The 16,516-nt window shown below is 40.9% G+C and overlaps 1 protein-coding gene across 1 annotated transcript in view; it reads left to right on the top strand.

Moving 5' to 3' along the window:
• The first annotated feature begins 709 nt into the window (after positions 1 to 709).
• LOC131592830 (von Willebrand factor-like) overlaps positions 710 to 16,516 on the top strand; it is a 126,614-nt gene continuing 110,807 nt past the window's right edge. Inside the window, exons 1-6 of the mRNA XM_058864634.1 lie at positions 710 to 840; positions 2,365 to 2,419; positions 2,945 to 3,103; positions 3,744 to 3,846; positions 3,938 to 4,146; positions 13,819 to 13,943. Coding sequence (XP_058720617.1) covers positions 811 to 840; positions 2,365 to 2,419; positions 2,945 to 3,103; positions 3,744 to 3,846; positions 3,938 to 4,146; positions 13,819 to 13,943 — 681 coding nt within the window. The 5' untranslated portion in view covers positions 710 to 810. The remainder of the gene's footprint in view (positions 841 to 2,364; positions 2,420 to 2,944; positions 3,104 to 3,743; positions 3,847 to 3,937; positions 4,147 to 13,818; positions 13,944 to 16,516) is intronic.

The raw sequence follows: 16,516 nt of genomic DNA, 5'->3' as shown, positions 1-16,516 counted from the left end.
AGGAAGGACCTGCTGAGATGTGGCAGCTGGATCCAAGAGGAGAGAACAGTTCCCAGTCAGTGCAATGTATTGCCGCCTAAGGCCTTTGTTCATGATAGTAGTTATTGAAAATATGAGGAATGGGACATGGAAAGTCAAGTATGACTTGATAAACTCTGGTTTTTGTGTGTTTTTGCTCAGTGCTGTACATGTGCCCATGAATTTGGTGCCCACTCTGCAAACAAGTCAGTGCAGGATTAACTCGTTACTGTGTGCTGTTCCAGAGGAACATTTCAAGGATCAAATGCGTTGCTCTGATAGAAGGTGGCAAAATTCAAGTATATTTGCACCTAGAGAATAAAACCAGGGCATTACTAGTTCGGAATTTTTCTTTCTCCTTTAAGGCAGTTGTTTAAGAAAAAAGGCTTAATGATTCTATGGCCTTTGAGGTGTGGAGCATCCTACTATTCCTTTTGAATAACTTTCTGTCAAATAAATAAGCTGCCTGTTGGCTCAGCCAGTGAGATTTGACACACATACACATGTGAAATGTATTTCAAAGATTTTATCTGTCAGTTTTTAAAACTATTTCCCCTCATTGTACCTTCCTGGCAATTAAGAGTGCCTGATTTCCACGATAGCAATTTAATCTATTGTCTTGAGAATCAGGCGGATGTGACGTCCGCATTTTTATCTTTCCTCTTAAATGGACAAGAGTTCCTGGCTTGTACAAAAACAAGAGATTTCAGACCAAAGCCATTGCAGTCTTGACTTTTGAGGCACCAGGGGAACAATGATACTGTAGGTGGAAACTGGAGGAGTTTCTTGCTCATGTGCAAAAGGAGTATCGCACAGAAAAAGGTACATTCATTTTTAATTAAGTCAGTGATAAAACTGTAGAGGGTTTTGTACTGGCAGATCTTACTGGATTGTATTCTGATTTGTTAGTGGCACCTGCTCCATTAGAACTGGGGGGAAAATCCATCTGCAGTTCAGAACAGAGTGGGAGGTGGACGGGAAGGGATTTACACCTTGCCTTTTTACACTGCCTGCTTTGTAAACCAAAAGGGTTTACAACAGCAATATGTGGTTCATCACTATAACACTGTGCATGCAACAAAAATACAGTAGTATTGATTACAAGTATATGATTACAAAGTATGTTATCTGAGAATAATAAATGCCTACTATTTTCTTCACCATTCTTTGTAGTGTCATTCCCATGCAGTTGTCACTTCTGAGCTATATTGCAGCCTTATGTCAGTGTGGGATTTGCAGCATTATATTTGACTGAGTTATAGTATAGATCTTTCTTTTCCTGTCTTGTGTAAATAAGTCAAACTCAGTGTTTATTTATGTGGCTGTGAGTTGGACCTACATAATTAAGAGCAATAAGAAGTGTGTGTCTATACCTGAAATCTCAATTTGTCTTTGCAAAATGCATTCTGGTCTTTAATTGGAGGTTCCTTTAGGAAAAGGTATGTCTGGTCTTTTGGAAGATATATAATAATATATTAACTTTGGTATATTTAAGCCTCTCTAGTTACTTATATGATCACTGAAATTAATTCCCTTAAATAAAAAGATCTCCCTACAGCCTTCACACCTAACTGTTGATAGTTGGCCACAGAACCCATGTAGTTCACCATCTGCATGACCCTACTATCCTATTATTAATTATTACTTTTTAAGGCCATCCTGGAGGTAGTTTATAGACCTATGGAAAACAAAGACTGACATTCTGGTTGTAGAAAGGAGGAGGCAATGCTAACACTGGTTTTGTTGAATGAAAATTTTCACCCTCGATCTTTAATCTCTGTGATTTCCTCCCTTTCCTTCTAGTTTCTTATCTCAAGCATGTTATCACCCTGAAATCAGTGGATTATGTGGCTACAATGGTCTGCCAAGCAAACCTTCTGGCTGGTGCAAAACCTGTCTATTTTTTCTTTCCCTTTGTGTATGTTTGGGTGGAAATCTTGTGCTGCAGAGATGACTTCTACTGGAGCCAGCTTGGCTGAGCCAATCTGGGGTGCTTCTCCACATCAGGCTGGCTGAGAAATAATGCTGTGTGTTGAAGGGCTTTGTGTGCAGAATGTTAACTGAGGAGAACTGTAATATGTGTCTGTGTTGGCTTGCATTTCCCTGCCATGAGAAGTGAAAATGGGGGAAAAGAATAATTAATAACTCTCCTTGATTACCTAGTTAAAGCAGGATGGAGGGCAACTGAATTACCTCAACTGTCTGCATGGATTATGGCCTTCTGAAATGTTGCAGAACCTCAATAATTTCTTTATAAAGAAACGATAGAAGATGATGAGGAGTTCTGAAACAGACTGTGTCTCAAACTAAGAATATTCTAAACTGTCTCTTTTTGCTTTTTAACAGATGCTCCTCTTGACAGTGCTGCAAGCAAACCTACTGCTGGCCACTGTAATCACAGGTAAGAAAACAGGTTTGGACTGGAATATAATTTCACTATATTTTGGTGAGATGTGAGCCTTCCTTCCCCTTTTTGTACCAACTCAGGGATTATCCTCACCATGCTGAAGGCATCAATACAGTAATTCCTTTTGTCTGTTTACCTTGAAACAGGCACTGTTTTGAGTCCCAAACACTCCCTGAAGTCAGGGATCTTTGACTGAATAAAATACGGAGCTTTCCTAGTGCCCTATAGGCTTCAGGGGGGTTGAAGGCAGGCACAGATGAGCACATGGCATTCCTCAAAGGATCAGGATTTAAATTACCCATGAAAGGTTTGGGCTGGAGGAAAGAAAGTAAAAAAAGGTATTTCAGTAATGCATCTAATAATAATAATAAAGCTATGATCCTATGGACTGCCATGCCAGGCTTACAGTCTGCCTAGAAGCTACCAGGATCTCAGTGGGCATAAATTCAAGAAGAGAAGTTCCTGAACTGCAAAATTATTGCTTTAAATTGCAAGTTAATGTTGTGTTTTGATACCCAGGGTTATCAGGTGCTTCACTTCAGGAGTCATCAGTTGCCCGTTGCAGCCTTTTTGGGAATGATCACATCAGAACATTTGATGGTTCCTTGTACAGTTTTGCTGGGGACTGCAGCTACCTCCTTGCTGGAGACTGCCACAAGCACTCCTTCACACTCTTGGGTGAGTCTGAGCTGGGTTCCATCACTGGAAAAAAGATAAATAGTTCCCCTTCATCAGATAGGATGGACCACTACATAAAAAAGAGGTCTTGGCTGTGTTTTTTTTTCATTTGTTTGTGGGTTGTATTAGGGCTTTTTGGGCTTGTTTTGGAAAGTGGGATTACTTTAGGGGTTTCTGTTATCCCTTAGTAATGCAGGTCACACATAAATAAGCTGCTGAGAAACAGGGATTTTCATACTACTCCGACTAAAAAGGGGAAGACCTTTACTAATTTTGAATTTTTCAATTCATATTCATTCAGAGATGTTGCCAAGTTAAAGCTGAATCCAGGAATAAGAACTATACAACCCTTTAGAACTAATTTTATCTGTATTCTAAACCATACCAGTAAGATAAATCCCACCTTCTGGGACAGAAGGCCTTGGAATTAGCATAGACCTCTGCAGAGTTATTCTTGGGCATAGAAGTGATGATACCTGTACTGAAACTGTGACATTCATACCAACTGCTTTGGCAAATGTTTTTATATTCACTAATAACTGTTCTTTGTTGGTCATAGTTTAAAATAACTTTTTACTGACTACAAATTGTTCTCCTCAGTCTCAGAACTAAAAGTATTTGGTGTGTCTCATCTCCTTAGGTGATTACCAGGATGGGGACAGAATTGGTTTCTCTGTGTATCTTGGAGAATATTTCAGTCTTCGTGTCTCTTTAGATGGAGTTGTGATGCAGGAAGACAAAAGGTACCTGTAGGAACTATAATTCTAGGAGAAAACAACCTGATGGGTTCTGTGAGTCACATGCTGAGAATTTCCTGGGTTTTTTTCTCCACAGAGTTTCCATACCTTTTGCCTCCAATGGAATATTTATAGAGAAGGAGACAGGTTATTATAAAATATCCAGTGATGAGCATGGCTTTGTGGTGAAGATTGATGCCAGTGGAAACATTCAGATACTCCTTCAAGAAAAGCACTATAATAAGACCTGTGGGTTGTGCGGCAATTTTAATAAATTCCTTGAGGATGACTTCAGAACTCGGGAAGGTAAGGTTACCACTAACTGATTGTATTTTAATGGACGCTCTTGCACATTTTTTTTGCTGGTTGATTCAGCAAAGATATTGCTGATCCAGCAAAATGTTTCTGCAGAACCTGTCAGGTACCTCAACTTGGTGTGCTGAAAAGCTAAGTCCTTTCATCTTCCTTTCTCCTGAAAGGAAATGACTGTCAGGTATCTGAATGTAGCATGTTTAGAAACCTGAAAACTTTCAAATGCAAAAATAAAGCTACAGGTTAATTTATGTGGGTAGACTGGCTAGAAGAAGACACAGCAAAAAAGCTGTGTCAAATACCCATTGACTGAACTTCTAAATTTTTTGTGAATTATCCCAGAGGTAGTAAGAATAGATACTGTTGCAACAGCAGAAGATTAAATTCCTGCTGCTTGCAGGTTTGGCATGGGGTGCTGTTCCATAAAGGGGTTTCCTTTTAATGGCATTTCCCTGTCTGTAAGGGCTGTTGGATTGGGCATGCGCCTTATATCACCCCAGTTCCTCATGAGAACGAGAGGCAAGACTGCTTTTGCTGCTCAGCACATCTTTGTGTGAAGACTCAGAGTTTCTGAAAAGCCCCGAATGAGACTTTGAAGGATTGCTCTTGATTTGTGGTATTTATGAGTGTCTTTTAATTCTGAGCACTTGCCTGAAGAGGAGAGGTTTGAAGTTAGTTAATACATTAATATATTAGATTGATAATACGAAGTGTGTATTAAAACTAAATGATACAGAAGATAGAAAGGGAGGCAAAGCACCTTGGAAAGAAGCCTGGCAGTGCTCCAGAGATGTGTCCTACTGGCACCCAGGATACATAATAGCTTCAGTGTACAGGGGAAAAAAAAAAGAGATCTCATAGTATATTAAAATGATGAATCTGTCCTTCAGAAATGTAAATAATAAGAAACAAACTCTGGTCACAGAACTGCTTGCCAGGGCTTGGATCCCTTGATGTCTGAATGAAATGAGATATGAAGTTTATGGCTTTTTCTTGAGGCAGTAAATAGTAGTAAGGCTCTTGGAAAAAACAGCAGCAAAAAAAGGAGACTGTAATGCTTTGGATTGTTCAAATGTAGAAAAGGCCCCTCTGCTGCTCATGTTAATATGTGTTTCATGCTGTATTTGTTTTACATGCTGGAGGCTGTATCTTCCCTCTTAGAAAAATAAACAGTCCATTCACAGCCACGGATTTTGGAATGTAATGAAATTCATGACAGGGTCTCTGCTTGGAGGAGCTAATAGAAGTGACAGAGAAAATGCCTTCTCTGTGTCTTACGGAAGTCAGGGATTTCCTTGTGTTTATCCACCTGTGTGGATATACAGATCTGTGATTTTAGCCTGAAGAATAGAACTGTGTGTCAGCAATTCTGCCAGTTTTTCCAGTGCTACAAAAGACCTTTCATTTAAAGTAATTTAGAAGGAATTAGACTGAATTATGCTTGAATTTGTTGTATCAGTGAGGGACGTCACTACACCCACACACTGTTTGTCTCCTTGGCAGCTCTGCTGGTTCACTAGAGCATTTCTTAGCTTGCTCCAAGTGAATCAGCTATGGAATAATTCAGATCACTTTTTTTGGGTAGGTTTTTTAATATACTGTTGAATCTAGCTTCCTGGTGGGAGGGGCAACACAAACAGCTGGGAGAAGTAATATTCTTTAAACAGAAAAAGTAGGCAGCTTCTTGGAAGCCTGTGAAGTATTTTACCCTTTTCACTCAAGTGTTTAGTTACTCTTCTTTCAGGTGGATTAGATCTCCTGAAGGTCAGCTTATCCTGGGATGAGAGCTTGGTGTAAGGATTCAGTAATCTGAGGGTGAAGGGTTACCTTAAGCTTGCTGGTAGACTGAACTGTCCTGTTGGTGTGTCCATTGCTTCCTGTTAAAACCTGGAATTTATCAGAATGGGGCCTCAGTTCTAATAAATCAGATTTCTGGGATGGATTTTTATTGATAAGAGATGCATTAAGATCTTTGAGCTTCAGAATCACATGCAGTGGAAACAAATGAAAATATGATTTTTCTGTATTTTAGGGAAAGAAATTATTGTGGTTTAATAGTACAGAGTTGGTCTGATTTTTCCCTTAAGAAAGTGGAGTATGATACAGAACTTCATTGATTATATCTGGATTGCTTTCAGGGTGGTGCTGAAAGAAGAAGCAAAGCACCTGCTCTGTGAGTGGACATTACCACTTACAGCAAGTAAATAAAGGAGGCATGAACAGAAGGGTGTTTAAAACTTAATGAACACTATAATTGCTTTTTTTCCCTCTTGCTATATTTATATTCCTGTGCTATAATCTATTAAAATGTGCTGTTGTCATGATGCTCTTATGAGTCCTCACTGTGTTTTAGTGTGGAAATGGAGAACTGATGAGAGAATAATACACACTCTTTCTGTGTAAACTTTGGATGCTCAGCTATTGAGATCCTGGAGCTCTGAATGATGAGAACAAAATTTGATAACCTGGTAAATTAAGACTTGTGGGATTGAGCTTTGAAGGCTTTAGGTGTTAGTTCTTACCCCCCCCCCCCCAAAAAAAAAAAAAAAAGCCTCTCTAGTAGGTTTTGGAGTTCATAGAATATCCTGAGTTGAAAGGGACCCACAAGGATTAGTAAGTCCCGGCCCTGCACAGGACACCCCAACAATCCCACCATGTTGTCCAAATGCTCCTTGAGCTCTGGCAACCTTGGAGCTGTGATGATTTCCCTGGGGAGCCTGTTCAGTGTCCCACCACCCTCTGGGAGAAGAAACTTTTCCCAAAGTTGCGGACACACTGCCCTTCAGACAGGCTGAGGTGCTGAGTCACTGCCATTGACATGGTTCCTACAAGCTCATCCTGTGGAGAAGTGCTTATGTCCTGTCCAGACTGACAACATTGATTTTATTCTATGGGCTTGCTTGTTTATTGGATATGGAAGCAAAACCAATCCAAACCTTGAGAGTTTGTTCTCACACTTTAGGCATAACTAAAATATAAAAAGAAATGTCTTGGGAGCTTTCTAGGGTTTTTTTGGTCTTTGTTTTTCTCCTAGACCCTAATGAAGGGTTTCCCCTCTGCTTTTTCTTGCCAGATAAGGTCTGGTCGTTTATGGCCATCCTGTGAAGGCTTCTAAGACTTGCCAATTGGCTCTGCTTTCTGACCTCAGTATGCACTTCTAATTGGTTGCCTTTGCTCATATCAGAAACATGAAGTTGAATTCTTTCTAGATGCTCAGATACCTATTTGGCCACCTTCAGCCAAATAGCCAATGGCTATGACCATTCTGATCATTGTCACAAGCATTTTTTCCACTGGGGTTTGAAAGCACAGGCCAGAAGAGATGACTTACATAGCATAACAGAGGAAATCTGACACAGCACAGGGAATTTGATCCTGGAAGCTCTTCAGGGTGTGCACACAGGAGCGAGTTGCTGAATCCCCTTCACCCTGCAGCATGTGAGTGGTCTCAGGGAGGGCTCTTGCCCTGCAGAAATGGTGAGGAAATTCCTCCCCAGTGAGCAAGGCTGCAGCACAAAGTTACCAGAGTTTATCCATGTACCTGCAGCCTCAGTCTCTGCCTAGTACTCTTAGCATAGAATTATTAAGGTCGGAAAAAACCTCCAAGATCAAGTCCAACTTTTGGCCAAGCACCACCTTGTCAACTAAACTGGGGCAGTAAGTGCCACATCCAGCCATTTCTGCTATTGCTGTGATGGGTGCTTTGATGTCAAAGGTCATCCTCGAAGTCTTTGTGCCAAACAGATATTTCAAATCCAACACAGGGATGTCACTCCATCATTTTGTTATGCATGCCACACACACTTAGCATAGTGTAAGGGAAAAAAAAAATCCCAGCCCAAATTAATCCAGCATCCCATTATGTTTTTCTTGGCACTGGCAGGAAACAGGTTTCTGGGAGTCTGGTATCCAAATTACAAAGATGTTTACAATAAAACAATATCCATGGAGAATTTTGGATAAAGCCTGCTCCAGCTGCAAGCAACATCCTTTAAGCTCCTGAAATACGGAATACATGACGAATATACATATATTCACAGGAGAGTCAATAAAGGTTAAACACATAGAAGCAGGCAGTATCTGCAAGGAAAAAATCTGATATTTCAGGTAAAAATTTAATTTCAGAAGTAGTGTAGGTGTATATGACTGAATATGTGACTTCTCAGCATGTGGTACCTGGCACCAGAAGCTTTTAAAGTACATTCTAAACTCACAGTGGTAGTAATGCAAATAATAAATATTTTATTTTTTTGCCTAAGAAAGTAAACAAAAGTTTAGGTCATTCTGAAATGCAAATTTGTTGGCATTTTAAATGATATCAGTAATTTGATTTTTAGGCAAATTGAATGCTTTTGTTTAGGCTGAGTCAGTAATCCCATTTTCTTGCATTTTCAATTGGAAGTAAAGGGAGTAGATTCACAAGAGAATTATAAATGGTACAGGCAAAGATGACTTGTGTTGAGGCTTTGTTTTAGGGCATTCATCTGAGATGGCAGAAAGCTGCACTCCTAACCCCCAGGCTTTATTCAGCATTTGGGATTGAAGTTAGACATTTCTGTTATGAGGTGTGTGGCTGCATCACTAGGCTGTAGAGTTTTGGAGATGGCTTTTTCCCTATCCTGTTCAATATTACTGATTTCATATTCATTGAGCTGAAGAGGGCAGGAAAGATTTTATAGCCTGTGACTTTGTTATTTCATATCACTAATTTGATGCACAAACTATGAATCAAGTTTTGGGCAGCCTTACCAATAGATTTGCTTGTCTGGAATGGAAACCTTGTAAAATTGTGTAAAAAAAAAAAAGCCCCAAAAAACCAAACACACCCCCCCTCCCTCTCCATTGCTTGATAAATAACCAACATGTGAAAGTTGGTTATTTACCAACTGAGATTCTATTTGCCAGTTAAGACCCGCAGGACGGTAGTGTCTTGACCAAATTCTTGCATTTATTTTATAGATGAGTTAACAGAGCCTGGGAGAGTTATCTGATGGGCCTGTGGCCATATGGAAAATCTGCAGGAGGTCCAGGGAGGGAGGTCAAGGTTTCTGCTTCCCACTTGGTGCCTGGAGCATGAGGTGGTTTTTCCTGATGATTGCTTGCCTGACCATCAGTATCAAAGTAAACAAGCTGGTGCCAGTTTCAGATTTCAGAAGGAACTGGAGTGGTTGGAGGCTCATAGTGAACAAGGATTTTACTGTGAAGACTGGCTATCACCTATCTGAAAATCCTTCTGAAGGGAGAGAGATGTGAGGGCAGCAATTAGATCACAAAGGCATAGTCTAGCAGGATTCCCTTGGAGACCCTGCCTGCTACTCAGGTGGTGGGGGTGTGGTCCTCTCCTCAAAGACCTCTGCAAGGTCATGGAAGTCCTGATGTTTCTAGGAAGTTAGGAGCAGGTGGGATTTGTGTTGTCCTTTAATATATGCCTCTTGAACCCATCTTGCATCCTAAAAGGAGATTCCACCCCAGCTGGCTGCCTGGGGGTCTTGGCCTTTTAGCAGCCAGTTTACCTGCTGAGACCTATACTGTGGTCCATACCAGGCACCACTTCTTCAAGCACTTGTGTCCAAATCCTTTGTTTTCATTACGTTTTGTGACAACTTCTATTTTCAATGCATTTCCTGAAAGTCTTAAGCAAAACCAGTGCTTTAGCCAAAGTCCCATCCAGGCTGCATGTAGGGTTTCTGGGTGTAGGGCTCTGATGAGGGATTTGTTTCTGCAGAATCCTCTGTGCTTCCAGGAAGAAGAGGTGGCCACAGAAGGGACAGAAGGCAAAACAAAACTGCTGTGCATGAGATGAGGGCAGTCCTGCTATGTGGTGGGATTGCAGTGTCAGTTTATGCTGACAGCTTCACCTGCCCACTTAAACCCTAGATTATGTTTTAGGCTGTTGTGTTGTCCCTTCCACTGCAGAAGGAAATGGAGGTGTCAGCTGGGAAAGGCAGAGGGGTGTTGGCAACTGTTCCTCCCTCTACCTAGAGGTAGATGTGATAGGGATAGTTCTCTCTCCCTTTTTCCTTCTGAAGCCTCATCAAATAGGTGAAGTATTTACGTTGGAAAAGGCATCCAGGATCATTGAGCCCAACTTTTGAGAGATCACCACCTTGTCAACTAAACCAGAGCACTGAGTGCCATGTCTGGTCATTCCTTGAGCACTTACAGGGGTGATGACTCCACCACCCTGCTCAGCAGCCTGTTCCACTGCTTGACAATCCTCTCCATGAAGAAATTCTTCCTGATGTCCAACCTGAACCTCCCCCTGGTGCAGCCTGAGGCCATTTCTCATCTTGTCCCTTGTTCCCTAGTAGCAAGGGAAGAGCCTGACTCCCACCTGGCTGCCCCCTCCTCTAGAGGGAATTGTAGACCCAGAAGGGCCCCCCTGAGCCTCCTTTTTTCCAGGCTGAGCCTGCCTAGCTCCCTCAGCTGTTCCTCACATGACTGTCTCTCCAGACCCTTTCACTTACTTGAAGTGTGTCATAAAATACAGCAAACAAAGAATTAAAATCACATAATGCAAATGTTGCATAAAAGAATCACATTAGAGATATAAATTTACAAGCACCACACAAGAAAAAAAAAAATGGAATAAGAGAAATGAAAAAAAAGTGACCTAAAAAGTATTTTAGGGCCAACAGTTGTCCCAACCTTCAAATCTTAGCCTGTGGTTGAATGAGCCCCTGGGAGCAGCTCCCAGCAGGAATCCTGGCATGGATGTACATACAGGGCTGGTGAAACACTGCTTCAGAGGAGAGCCCAGTTCCTGCTAGGGAAAAGCTGCTTTACTACAAAAAAAAGGGGAATTTGGCACCTTGTTTCTCCCCAGGCTGGCCTGCATTGCTGTTTTAATTTTTATAATATGTGGTAAGCTAAAGGGTTGTGTTCTTCTTGTTGCTGCATTTCTTGTGCCAAGTCCTGACTGCATAGATGAAAATTTTGTCTCTTTTATCCCTTTTCCCTGGGAGTCTTCCTCATTTGATATCTGCTGTGGGCCTAATACATGCTACCTTTAAAAGCCCCTAATTTCTAGTTGTGATAGTTTGGCATCTAGGAAAAAAAGTGGGAAATACCCACAGAAGTGACTCCTCTGAGAGATGCTGCTGGGATTTTCTTCTCTGCTTGAGACCTAACCAATAGCTGGCCATTTCTGAGAACTGACAGCATTTGGGACCACTGAAAAGTGAGAAGACCTTTGTGAACACCACCTTTTAAACCTAACCACGGGAGTTTCTGTTTCTCTTTGTTTCTGGCCTTGAAAGGTAGCAGAATGCTGGTGTGGGCTGGCCCGCTCCCCCATGGCCTGTGTGGCCCAGCAGGGCCTGGGCTCAGCCTGCTGTGGCTCCCGGGCGGGGGATGGAGACTGCGAGCATTACCCCAGCTCCAGGCCAGGGCCGGGCTCTGCTGCAGCCCCACCTGGGAAACCCTCCGGGTCCCATTCCAGCAGGGTCGCTGAAGCCTTTCCCAGGGGGGCCTCCAGCCCTAGGCTGGGGCTGGGCCAGAGCTGCTGACATCTCACTGATACCCTCTCACCGGAAAGCTGTCCGCTGCTTTCCAGCACTACCGACCTGAAATCCAACACCATGAATACCTGCAGTGGTTTGGGGCAGATTTTAACCCTTTCACTACGCAGATGAGACCTGCAGATTTAATTCCCTCTACAGAGAGAGGAAAGCGAGACAACATGAAACATCAAGGTCAGTAAGAGGAAAGAAGTCAAGCCTCGCATGGAAGGAGAATGAGGAGATGCTTTAGTAAGCTGAAATATTCTTTTGCTAAGGCCATGAAGATGGACAATAATGTTCTGAAAAACTCCTTTAATTAATGAAAAGAGTATTAGCGGGAAGGAACTATTCAAACTGTGAATCTGAGCAAAGGTATCCATTGATGAGCTAAGTAAATGGTGGAGTAGTTGTGATCCCATGAGATGGTGGAACAGAGAGAAAGAAGTGAGAGTTGATGAAGACCCTTGGCCCCCAGGGAGGAAAGGAGAAAAGCTCTGTTCCCAGAGATGATCACAGAGACAGATGAAGAGAACCTTTGCCTTTGAATAACTCATCCTTAAAATAATACCCTTGAGTTCATGGCCCATGAACACACCTCAGAGTGGTGTGAAAATGGGAGGAGAGCATGATGGCAGAGTTTTTTTCTGGGCAGCTGCCAATCATGGGAATAAAAAGCTGTGAGAAAACTGTTTTTTGTGGAGAAGTCTCCATGGAATGACAAGGGAAAACTCCTCTCCCTACAGAGACTGGTGAAAAGACTATTGTATAGTTGGTACTGCTTTAACGTCCCAGGTTTTGTCTCTACGGTATCAGTTGGGAAAGGAAAAAAAGTTGAGTGGGGGAAGAAAAGGTTTCCAGAGGTTTTATTCTGGTTTCTTATTCTTGTAGTTCTGTTAATAAACCTTCTTTATTCATTTTAAGTTTTAAGCCTGTTTTGCCTTTCTCCTAATCTATATCTCACAGGAAGAAATGAGTAAGTACCTTAGTGATTCTAGCTAGAGCTAAAACCACCACACTAGTTTACAAAAAATTCTACAGGTCTTAATACCTCTGCCTTAGCATTCTCAGCACAGTTTTCATGATTACCCCATAGTTTAGAAAGAGTTTTAGTGGTCTGTATATTTTTTTGTTTGTACTAAATAGGGAGTTCAATGGAATCTTTATTATCTATACCTGTATACATTATTAAATATTCTATAGGTATATTTGGGAAGAATTTTTTTGGTTTTCAGATACAACCAGGCTTGTATCTCAATACAACTTCTGCATAAGGTCTTGGGAATGCATTAACATTCGCAATTGATATTCTCAAAGGTACCACAATGGGGTTTTAAAAGGCTACTGAGGGTGACAAAATTGTTTACTACCAGGTACCCACATGCAGAGATAGTCCTGGAACCAGCAAGGCTATGGGTGGCAAAAGCAGGGGGAGGGAGCATTCCCTCTGTGGGAGGATCCCCCTTCTCAGAAGGATGGAGCAAGAGAAGCAGAGAGGTGGTTTGCATCTCCCAGGGAGTTGCAGCCATACAAACTCATTCAGCTTTGCTTTTATGCAAAATGTATGCAAATCTTGCTAAGCCTGGGCCAGGAGCTGCTTGTACTGGGACAGAGGAGTGTGTTTCAGGACACCTTTACCAGGAAGAGGATGGGCCCAAACCATCACGGTGCATGTTAAGCTTCTTTGCACACAAGATTTAGTTTTGGATAGGAGAAAAATCAAGGCTAGCCAGGATCAAGAGTGCTAATGCTTTCTTCAGTTAGAGAAAGCAGCTGAGTTTGTTTGCCTCTCTAATATGTTTTGTGTTTTATTGACAACTTTTAAGTGGTAAGAAGATGTGCAGGCATGATTTGGCTTCTGCAGATTGTAGTTGACCAGCAGCAACTCCTACCATGTTCATGTAGGTGTGAGGGAGGTGGCAGCTGCCTTCTGCAGGCTTTAGTCTGTCCTTGAGCTTAGATATATCCTCAGCATAAAAGTAAATCCATATCACTGATAGTGGCTTTCCTGCAGTCAATCTGTTTGGAATAAAAATCCATTTGATACAACAGTTTATATTTTTAAAGAGAGCTTTTGGCAGACTATCACCTTAATAGCAGCCAATAATGCACTTGTTGCTAAAACCCCTCCAAAAGTGATGTTGCTTCTCTTCTTCTTCATTCCCAGGGACCCTGGTGGGGAACAGTTACGATTTTGCCAACTCCTGGGCTTTGCACAGTGAAAACAAGCACTGCAAGAGAGTGCAGACTCCGAGCAACACCTGCAACATTTCATCTGATATGGCAGAGAAGGTTGGTGCTGCAAGATGTTCTGGTTTCAGTCCTTCTCTACCTGAAAGGCAACATGCTTGCCCTTTGGCAGAAAAACAGAAATCTCAGAATACTGTGATTTGGAAGGAACCCACAAAGATCACTGAGTCCAACTCCTGGCCCTGCACAGGACAGCCTCAAAATCCCACCCTGTGCCTGAAAACACTGGCAACCTTGGGGCCATAACTATTCCCTGAGGAGCCTGTTCAGTGCCTGACCACCCTCTGGGGGAAGAACCTTTTCTGATGTCCAGCCTAAACCTGAAATCTGCCTATCTGTCTGTCTGTCTGTCTGTCTATCTGAAAATAATATGGGATGGGACAACCGTGCTATTTTAGATGATTTGTTGCTCAAATAAGCCAGATAAGGTATCAGTTTCAAAGGCATGAGATTTGGAGAGAAGCAACAAATCAGCCATAACTCAAGGTAGTCATGGGTTTCTTCCTCACACAGCAATATATAAAATATTGGTCCAATAGACAGTTAACACAAAACTTGTTTCTACTTAATAACCTGTCACCTTTGCCTAATTTTGTCACACTGTGTCTGTCTTTCAGCCAATAAACTGATAGATCACATACACACACATCTGTAAATCAAACCCTTCAGTGTCAGTTAGAGTTTCCATTTTTCTGTTTCCCACATCTCCCCCCTCTCTCTCTGCTCTAAAAAATTACCTTTACAGAACCAAGGATTCTAATTCCTGAAGTTCAGTGGATGCTTTAGAAGATAAGGAATCTACCATTCCCATGTACTTACTGGAGTGGTAGTGGGTAAGCATAAGGTATCTAAAGTTGAAACATTAGCTAAAGTCACCCAGACATTGATTCTAGGCTGGCTAACTGGTAAAGCTACACTACTAAAGGCAAACAAAGCAAAATTCAAATTTAACATTTGATTGAACTTCATATTTCTCTAAGGTTATCTTTTGGCAAAAAGTTCTTTTCTCAAATTTTTAATTTTCAAGCAAATTTTTCAGCATATTCCTTTTTTTTTTTTTTTTTTTTGTTTTGTTTCTTCCCAATATTGTTCATGGACTAACCAAGGATAAGATACAAAGTTATTCTGTGCACATCCAATTTTTTTTTTAAATTTGGACATCTTCTGATTCTTTTGCAAATTCTTTCTTATATTCTTCTTCAAGAATAGGAAGGCAAGGGCTAATACCACACTTTTGCCAAAAGAGCTTTACAATACTCCTGGTTTTTTACACCCTTTACTTTGATATAAAACCCAAGGTTAACAGCTTTGCAAATGGAAGAAAAATACTGTCCAATGTCCTCCAGGGAAATGAAAAAATGACTATTGCTTTAAGGTCCAAATAGTTGAGACTCCAGATGTGCTGTTTTAGCAGGCAAAAGTCTATCAGCTGAAAGTGTTGATCCTTAACATCACTGAATGTTCTTTCAAATCCCGAAACAGGGAATAACTGAAGAAATTAATAGAGACACAACATTATAATGATAACATAAAACTTCTGTTGGCAAATAGTCTTTGTAGTTTTCAGACATAACTTCATCTTAGATGTCCTACTTCTGTTCTTATTTTGACTGCAAACGTTGTATGGTGACTTCTCTGTTAATTGGGTCTCATGTTTCTGGAGGCAGATGGTCATGGTCAGATGAACTTTTTTGAACCTGTTAATAAAACACAGGTATATCTCTAAGTTAATGAATCATTTAGGCTTAGCTGTGGTACACTTAATTGTGAATTCAGATTTTATGATATTTTCTAAATTTTTGGTGTAAATATTTCATTGTTCAAAATGAATTGTAGTCTAAATTTCTAATGCACATACTACATTAATTGAATATTCTTAGGGCACTGATTCCTTTTGCTTAAAGTGAGATGTACTTCTTTTATCACACACATGAATATCAACACAAACTGCACACATAATGAACGAAAACTTACAGTGTTAGAAATTAATTAGATAATAAACATGATTAATAACACATGTGAGATTAAATTACTATTAACCACTAAAACACTGTACCAGCATCTCAGAGTCTGCAAACAGCTGATAAACCTCAAATCAGTGAAGGATTGGATAACTACCTCTGGAAATGGTCCTCCAAGCCCACTTCAAAATGGATGCAGCTGTCATATTCATAGGATCAAATTGCCAAGTCAAAAGTGACTCAAATATTGATTTGATGCAGAAAACATCTGGATCTGTTGGCAAACATTCCATCCGGATAAAGTCAAGGCCTGGCCAGGGCCTAGGTTTTAAACTGGAAGGATGTCTCTTAACTAATTTTTAAAACAAGGCTTTTAATAATAGCAGTTATGAGATGGTTAAAGCTCAGCAAACTGTTGAAGTGCATTTCTGTAAAGCAAACGATTACAAGTCTTAGGCATCAGATGAATAAAACTATCTAGCACTTGCTTTAATCTGAAGTTTCGGGGTAAATGGCTTTCAGCAATGATTCATTTTTCTGGAATTCTGGAAGCACTAAAAAACAATAAAGCTACACTGGATCAAACAATAGCAAGCCTTCTTAAATAAGGGAAGGAGTTAAAGAACAAAAAAACTCTGTACAGAAACAGCTGTA

The sequence above is a fragment of the Poecile atricapillus genome, chromosome Z, assembly GCF_030490865.1.
Source record: "Poecile atricapillus isolate bPoeAtr1 chromosome Z, bPoeAtr1.hap1, whole genome shotgun sequence".
NCBI classification, from domain to species: Eukaryota; Metazoa; Chordata; class Aves; order Passeriformes; family Paridae; genus Poecile; species Poecile atricapillus.
This window is presented reverse-complemented; position numbering and strand designations above follow the sequence as displayed.